This window comes from Strongylocentrotus purpuratus, unplaced genomic scaffold (genome assembly GCF_000002235.5).
Source record: "Strongylocentrotus purpuratus isolate Spur 01 unplaced genomic scaffold, Spur_5.0 spur5_scaffold_21, whole genome shotgun sequence".
NCBI lineage: Eukaryota > Metazoa > Echinodermata > Echinoidea > Camarodonta > Strongylocentrotidae > Strongylocentrotus > Strongylocentrotus purpuratus.
Genome location: NW_022145607.1, coordinates 42,149,332 through 42,158,222, shown reverse-complemented (window position 1 = coordinate 42,158,222; position 8,891 = coordinate 42,149,332). Strand labels below are relative to the sequence as shown.

At 38.7% G+C, this 8,891-nt stretch overlaps 1 protein-coding gene across 1 annotated transcript; it reads left to right on the top strand.

Moving 5' to 3' along the window:
* The first annotated feature begins 2,989 nt into the window (after positions 1-2,989).
* LOC115927979 (proteoglycan 4-like) lies at positions 2,990-6,918 on the top strand. The gene is made up of 5 exons (XM_030994412.1): positions 2,990-3,244; positions 3,771-3,912; positions 4,293-4,786; positions 5,311-5,845; positions 6,590-6,918. The coding sequence occupies exons 1-5, from the start codon at positions 2,990-2,992 to the stop codon at positions 6,916-6,918; spliced, it is 1,755 nt and encodes a 584-aa protein (XP_030850272.1).
* The last annotated feature ends 1,973 nt before the right edge of the window (positions 6,919-8,891 follow it).

Here is an 8,891-nt window from a genome sequence, read left to right as displayed (position 1 = left end):
TTTAGTACATTGTACCAATATGTTTTAATGATTTAGTACATTGTACCAATATGTTTTAATGATATTTAATTGCTATTTGAACATTTGAATTTGTATAATTATTTCAAATACCACTATACTCACAAATGCAATATCAAAATATGAAGAACTGATAAGATATCAGTTCTCTTAGTCAATATGTTAGCATATAGTTATGTTTATACATTTTATTTTTGAAATTATATTCATCAACTGTTTTTTAATGGTATAGGCAGTAGCAACATGACAATTAAAACAAAAATAACTAAATGTTCCGTAATTTTTACAATGTATATATTTTCATTTTGTGTAATTCATGTGCAATTCAGTTGTGGAACTGTCATTCATGAACGCTGCAATGAAATATCATTTATCTATTTATCTTTCTAAGTACTCTGATAGATTTGATCGCAAATTTGCACATGGATATAACAACATAATTCGGGCAGGCTGTTTTATCTTGGGGATATTACCACTTTGATATTTATTTTATTTTGACTTTACACGCCTGCCCATAAAAGATATGCAGATTTGTCGGATCTAGGCCCACTGTAACAGTGATATGACCAAGAGGTATGACAATAACAATTATAATGAAAATTCATTCTACACCGGCACGTACCGTATTAGTATTATCACGCCCATGAGGCGCAGTGCGCGCATTGCCTAAGTCTTTGTTACGTCACAATTGAATGCGCCGAAGTACACATGCGCACACATACCATGTCAACGCAATTTCACAACAAAATCATTGGCACATTATAGCGATTCCTACACACATTCGAGGCAGCAAGTCAAGTATCTAGCTGAAAAAGAAAATCTTCTACAAGACATAATAGGAAACAAATTTCAGTATGGGCGGAAAGAAAGGAAAACCAAAGAAAAAATTGCCTCCACTTAAAGGAAGAAAACCCCGCCCCGCTATTCCACGTCCAGAGCCTCGACGTGAGATAACTGAGGATGAAATGGACGTGTATAACAGCAATATACAATTACTGATACATCGGGATTGTAAGGGCACTTTTATTACTTTATTATTATAACCCTGGTTTAACACATTCGTAAATATCTTAGCTTGTGCATTTGATTTGTCTTTATATGATGCTGGGAAGTGGGATGAATAATTATGATGTTTTTGTTTGATGGTGGTACTATTTTATTCAATAGATAGCGAATTGGGAGGATGGGGGGGGGGGGGGGGTGTTGCATACACTCTCGCCCCGAAGAAATTGATATTCTTTTAATTCGGCGAGGGGTGGGTCATATGTATCCCCGGTAAAGCTGTATTACCCTTCTTTCTATGACAGTCCGTTCGTTGCATATTAAACACTTAATAAGGGCTCTACTAAATACGAGATGACCATTGGCTAAAACTAATTTTTACTTTTTTGTTTGTTAACAAACCAAAAAAAAACTGGGTTAACACTGCGTAATACGAAAGTTGGTATGTGTCCGACTTATCTCAGAACTTCGTCAGACCCAACTTGTTTGATTTCTCCTGAATTTGTAGTAAAAAGTGATCGCGATTTGCCAAATATTTAAGAATTATTCATATTGTGTATAAGAGTGCCCCGAAATTAGTTTGACACATGACTGCCCCCATGTCAGGATTTTTGTTTGTTTTCAGAGGGGTAGAGCGAGAGAGAGAGAGAAAGAGAAAGAGAAAGAGAAAGAGCGAAAACTGCATATAATGTAGGCAGAGAGAAGGAGAGAGAGAGAGAGAAAAAAAAGAGATCTAGATAGAGAAAGAGAGAAAGATGGATGGAGAGAGAGAGAGATAAAGCTGTATATAGACAGAAAGAGAGAAAGAGAAGACAAAATTATGCATAAATTAAATGCTTTATGTGCACAGAGAGAGAGAGAAAGAGGACAGAATTTACTGTTAATCACTGTTAGAGGGTGTCATACATCGACTCCTTCAAAGAAAACCATAGATATCTTCGTGGTTTGAGAATTTTTTCAGGAATTTTTGCATGTCAGAGAGTTAGCACAGTAAAAGAAATATAGTAAGTAACATTTTATACAAAAATTAAGCAATTTTTCATCAACCTTCAACAATGTTACCAAGTCGCTTTAAGCATTTAAATTTCTACCATAAATGGGTGCATAAAACACAATTTACTCACATGGGTCTGCTTATCGAACAAACCATAAATACTAATGATGATGACAAGAAAAATAATCATGTGGATCATTAATATACAGTGCGTCTCAGAAAAAACGAAACTGAGAATTGTCGATGTTTTATCATAACTTATTTACATTTATAATTAATAAATGACACATGTCTGGAAAGCTTAGATCCTCTTCTTTCATTTGATGCCATTTATATGATGCACAATTCACACATGAGTGATTAGAATAAATTTAAAGAGAGGAAACCAAAAAGTCATTTGGCGGACAGTATCTGAATTTCAAAGAGAAAATCACATTTCTAGAAAGTTGAGTTTCTGCCCTTTCATATGACACCTCAATCAGAACGAATCAGCTAGGAATAAAAAGGTTCTGTTTGTTTAAAGTAGTGCTTGCATTTCCTTATTTTTTTAAACGGATTCGTTTTCACTGGCTGTCTGCCGTAGCAACAAACGGAATTAACTAAAGACTTAACTCCGTTTCGTTGACAATCAGCCGTAGACGAATAATGCATGGCTGATTGTCAGCTTTATTTTTGTTAAGCGTTCGGACACAAAACACCCAACATAATTTTGTTAAGTCAATTACAAATGGGAAAGGGTATAACACAGCTGATCGTAAAGGCTTACAAAAATGAAATATATTATGACATAACAAAGGCATTACGTAATCTGAACAAGATTTCCGAAGGCAACCAAATAGGCTAGTGAACCTTTCCTATATAATTTGATTTCTTGAAAGTTTTTCTGATCTTGTTTACACGGAACAAAATGTTTATTACTATTATCTCGTTTCCTCAACCCTTCAAGATGGGGAGCTACTCGAAGAAGAATATGAGATGGTGCATCCACGGAAAGAGCGTGAAGCTCCACTGCCACCTGTGCCGTCAGCACCAATCGTCTCACAGAACAACGCCCCCATGACCCCTGAAACCGTGGCGCCTCAAGCAAGCGCTACCACTACTACCTCCACCTTCGTCCCCACCACGCCCTTGCAGCAACCGCCTCTTGGACCACGCCCACCCACCGGCCCCAAGAATAATAATATGCGCAATCGTGGACGTCCAGTAGACTGGAAACGAAACTCTGGCATGGTAGGTTCAAGGTTTTAAAATAAATATCAAAGTCAAAATAAAGATCAAGTTATATCCATACAAAACATGAAAATGCAACAAACCGCAAACGGAAAAAAAAATGAACAATGAAGATAACTTTATAACACAGGACAACGTAATATTAAAGTAACATCAAATGAATTATAATTATAGTATGTATACACAAGTTGTTCTTATATGTAAAGATACAGTTTATTAAAACTTTACAAGCATGCAGAGAATCTGTCGTGGATAACAAGGTCAATCCCCATTCTTATGATGTGACCTTTTAGGCAGTTGCCTCTTTTTTTTAGAATGGATTCTTATTATGCATGGTTTACTCGAAACCTAGCGGTCCATAATAGTAATAACCCAAGCAGGATAACACTCATGTACATTAACGAGAATGGAAGGAAGAGGCTGACTCTTAGCGTTCCATATATAAAAAGCCCACCCGAAACCACTTGCTTGGACAAGGTCTAAAACTTGTCTAAACTTAGTCCGCTTAATCATTATTTTTGTGAAGGTGGATATCAGTCCGGAGAAACCGGAACATCAAAAACGCCCTTCAACATCAAAACCAGACGGCAACAGCAGACACACCACCAACAAGTTCCATAGAACAACTCAAAAGAGCGCCAGGCAACGTCTGAAAACAAAACCTTCAGGTATGACAATGTCATTGAGAATAAGTGACGGATAGGATGCTAACTATATTAAAGGGAAAAACACACACACAAAAGACTTGGGGAGGGGGGGGGGGGAAGAAAAGAAAGATGAAGAAGAAAAAAAAGAGCACAGAAAAAAAAATAATGAAATAGGCAACACGTTTAAAAATTATTTTAAATAAATCAAATTTCCATACAAAATGCAAATCAATTTTCATTAAACTTATATCGAAGTTTGGTGTCGTGGTAGAAATATCATTATTGCCAATTTGAAGAAGAAAATATGATTTATTTTAACCCTCTGCAAAAAAAAACATCCCTTGATATTTAATGGATATGTATACTAGATTTTAATGATTAACCATCCTTTCGATTTGCAGACGCACAGACAGTCCAGCAGTCTCGTGCGATGAAGTCTCACCCTCCTGCACAGCCCAAACATGATCGTCTTCTCTTCAAGCGTCCTCAAATCAGCAACACCGAAATGATCTATCCAACCATCGATCACGGTAAGATCATGGACCAACAGGATGACCAATCTGTCGAGGAGGAGACCTACGACTACATGCATGGCGAAGAGATCTTCATCTTCGACATGGATCTTGGTGAGGATGACGACGCCATGAATGATGGCAAGAAGCCTGCCAAAGCCACTTGCGAGGCTTCCCGCGCACCAAGCAGTGAGCAGAACAACGCCCCCATGACCCCTGAAACCGTGGCGCCTCAAGCAAGCGCTACCACTACTGCCTCCACCTTCGTCACCACCACGCCCTTGCAGCAACCGCCTCTTGGACCACGCCAACCCACCGGCCCCAAGAAGAATAATATACGCAATCGTGGACGTCCAGTAGACTGGAAACGAAACTCTGGCATGGTAGGTTCAAGGTTTTAAAATAAATATCAAAGTCAAAATAAAGATCAAGTTATATCCATACAAAACATGGAAAATGCAACAAACCGCAAACGGAAAAAAATGTACAATGAAGATAACTTTATAACACAGGACAACTAAATATTAAAATAACTTCAAATGAATTATAATTATAGTATGTATAGACAAGTTGTTCTTATATGTAAAGATACAGTTTATTAAAACTTTACAAGCATGCAGAGAATCTGTCGGGGATAATAAGATCAATCCCCATTCTTATGATGTGACTTTTTAAGCAGTTGCCTCTTTTTTTAGAATGGATTCTTATTATGCATGGTTTACTCGAAACCTAGCGGTCCATAATAGTAATACCCCAAGCAGGATAACACTCATGTACATTAACGAGAATGGAAGGAAGAGGCTGACTCTTAGCGTTCCATATATAAAAAGCCCACCCGAAACCACTTGCTTGGACAAGGTCTAAAACTTGTCTAAACTTAGTCCGCTTAATCATTATTTTTGTGAAGGTGGATATCAGTCCGGAGAAACCGGAACTGATTTCCTTTAATGTGCCTCCAGTTCTGGCACCACGCCCTCCAGTTCAGGCACCACGCCCTCCGGTACTGGCATCACGCCCTCCAACATCAAAACCAGACGGCAACCGCAAACACGCCAATCTGGCACCACGCAATCCAACATCAAAACCAGACGGCAACCGCAGACACGCCAATCTGGCACCACGCCCTCCAACATCAAAACCAGATGGCAACCGCAAACACGCCAATCTGGCAGCACGCCCTCCAACATCAAAACCAGACGGCAACCGCAGACACGCCAATCTGGCACCACGCCCTCCAACATCAAAACCAGACGGCAACCGCAAACACGCCAATCTGGCACCACGCCATCCAACATCAAAACCAGACGACAACCGCAGACACGCCAATCCGGCACCTCGCCCTCCAACATCAAAACCAGACGGCAACAGCAAACACACCACCAACAAGTTCCATAGAACAACTCAAAAGAGCGCCAGGCAACGTCAGAAAACAAAACCTTCAGGTATGACAATGTCATTGAGAATAAGTGACGGAAAGGATACTAACTATATTAAAGGGAAAAACACACACACAAAAGACTTGGGGAGGGGGGAAGAAAAGAAAGATGAAGAAGAAAAAAAAAGAGCACAGAAAAAAAGATTATGAAATAGGCAGCACGTTGAAAAATTATTTTAAAGGTAAAGACCAGTATTGGTAACGCCCCAATTTCAAAAAATGAAATGGAAGCTCTCATTACCAATCATGTGAAAGAATATGTTTTGACTAATACATGATGATAAAAAATTTGCCGGGAAACCGCCTACTAATTCATATATTTGGTAAATTTATTTCTCTCATGGTCGTGTGAGAGAGATAGGGTAGTCCCATATACATCTTTCTGTGTATAGTGCTTGTAACTTTACGAAGAATGGGCCAAATTTCTTATCATTTTGATGATTCCAGAACCTTGCAGATGCTAGATGCTAGATGATCAACCTTTTCTGATCGATTCCACAACGTTTCTTTCACAATGCAACCGCATGACCATTACTGGTCTTTACCTTTAAATAAATCAAATTTCCATACAAAATGCATATCATTTTTCATTAAACTTATATCGAAGTTTGGTGTCGTGGTAGAAATATCATTATTGCCAATTTGAAGAAGAAAATATGATTGATTTTAACCTTCTGCAAAAAAAAACATCCCCTGATATGTAATGGATAGATACTATATTTTAATGATTAACCATCCTTTCGATTTGCAGACGCACAGACAGTCCAGCAGTCTCGTGCGATGAAGTCTCACCCTCCTGCACAGCCCAAACATGATCGTCTTCTCTTCAAGCGTCCTCAAATCAGCAACACCGAAATGATCTATCCCACCACCGATCACGGTACGATCATGGGCCGTCAGGATGACCAATCTGTCCAGGAGGAGACCTACGACTACATGCATGGCGAAGAGATCTTCATCTTCGACATGGACCTTGGTGAGGATGACGACGCCATGAATGACGGCAAGAAGCCTGCACAAGTCACCTGCGAGGCTTCCCGCGCACCAAGCAATGAGAAGCCTACAAAGGTCACCTTCTAGGCTTCCCGCACATCAAGCAGTGATGACCCGGAAGAGATTCCCGAAGAGCTAAGTGCTTAATGATTTTCCCGATCACATTTTTTGGTTTCATTTGGGTCATTAGGGTTTACTAGTTTCACAATTTTTGGTTTCATTGTTCAAAATTCTGAAGTTGGATCCTATTTTTGTAATTTCTTTTTTGGGGGTAATGTTTGATTTAAAAAAAAAATCAAATACAAAATCTCGGCCATGCCAAATTTATAATTTTGAAACAATTTAAGTTGAGATTGATCTACCTAACCACTTCCCACATCACCGTCATTGAGTATGCTTGCGCATTAAGTATACTTCACTAATTCTATCCGTCTTTGATGTTCAGTCAAGGCTATGATTCCATATCAGAGCTACCAGTGCAATATTTTAGAAACATAATCCATCTCTCTTTGATTTTTGGATAAAATATTCAGAATTCTGATGGTTGTTAGCTTATTTCCCAAAAATACAAGCAACAACCTCACTTTAGTTTTCTAATGAAAGAAACATTTCAACCTTTATTAGTTTTGAGCTGATTCTCAACAATATTACTACTATTAGTTCTATTAGCTTTCAGCTTATCAAAAACAAATACCTATATGACAAAATCAATCTCTATATAGTTTTACAAACAAATATTCGGACCTCTATTAGTATAGAGCTCATTTTCTGCAAATATAATCGAAGTTATAAAAAGCTTATAACTACGGGCTTCACCTTTATCATCTCAAGGCGATGTAAGTCCATACAACTTGAACTATTCCGGATGTTAAGATAAGTGTCAACATACTATCACATACGACACATGCCAGTCATTTCTAAGTGGACACGTCATGTTTCCGTGTTTGTCTCTGTTTCTTGTTTTGTATGTTCGTTCATGTTTATGTCCGTCTTTGTTTCTTGTTTTGTTTGTTCTTGTTTTTGTCTGATTTTCTGATTGTGTGTGTTTTTGTATTTGCCTGTCTCTGCTTCATGTTTCGTATGTTCTTGTTTTCTGTCTGTCTCTGTCTTTATGCTGAGCCATTCGGGTGGAGGCCTACTGGTTTCACATCTTTTGGTTTCATTGTTCAAAATTTTTAAACCTGGATCGTTAAGATAAATTCCATGTCTAACTTTGAGAATATATAGACATATTACTATATTTTTAAACAATAATGTTAACAAACACTTTACGATTTAAGAAGACAAAAAGAAACCCCTTCCAAAGTGAAATTTACATGAAGAGCTACACAGCAAGCGCGACCCATTATAAAAGGGTCAGGCAACAATGTAGCAGAAGAACGATGTCAACGTGACAACGGACGAAACCTTATGAAATTAGCAGAAGTTAAATAATTTATCAGAAATATAACCCTTTCGAGGTAGCGGAAATAATTTGGAGTGCCTTGGCCTTTAGCATGTAAAACAAGGGACAATCGCTCGAGGCGGAGGCAGCTCTTTAGAGGGAGCGGAGCTCTTTTGTTGCGGGAGAGAATCTCTTTAGGAAGTTTAGCGAAATGTAATGCGTAAGACCGCGGCTTTCACGGATTGCCGAAGAACACATCTGACCAATCAACGCACATCTTTCACCTATCTATGACTTCTTAAAATTCTGTCATTCCTCTTAATACCTGCACGCCTCTTGTTGAGAGCCTTACCCCTCTTAAGAGATTCCCTCCCCCTGAAGAGCTTCCTTCATTTCAGGTAGCAAAGCGAAATGTGGTGCACAAATCCGTGGCTATTCAATCTAACACCGTATCTGGCACAATAATAATAACTTTTTATCTATCCGGGACCTAGCTAGTCCAGGCAAGCATGCACCAGAGTCCGAATTAGGATTCTGATACATACCTGCTTGGACTAGCTAGGTCCCGGATTGATGGGAAATGATGTTATTTTGCCAGATACGGTGTTAGATTGAATAGCCACGAGTTAACGCACGACATTTCGCTTTGCTACCTGAAATGAAGGAAGCTCTTCAG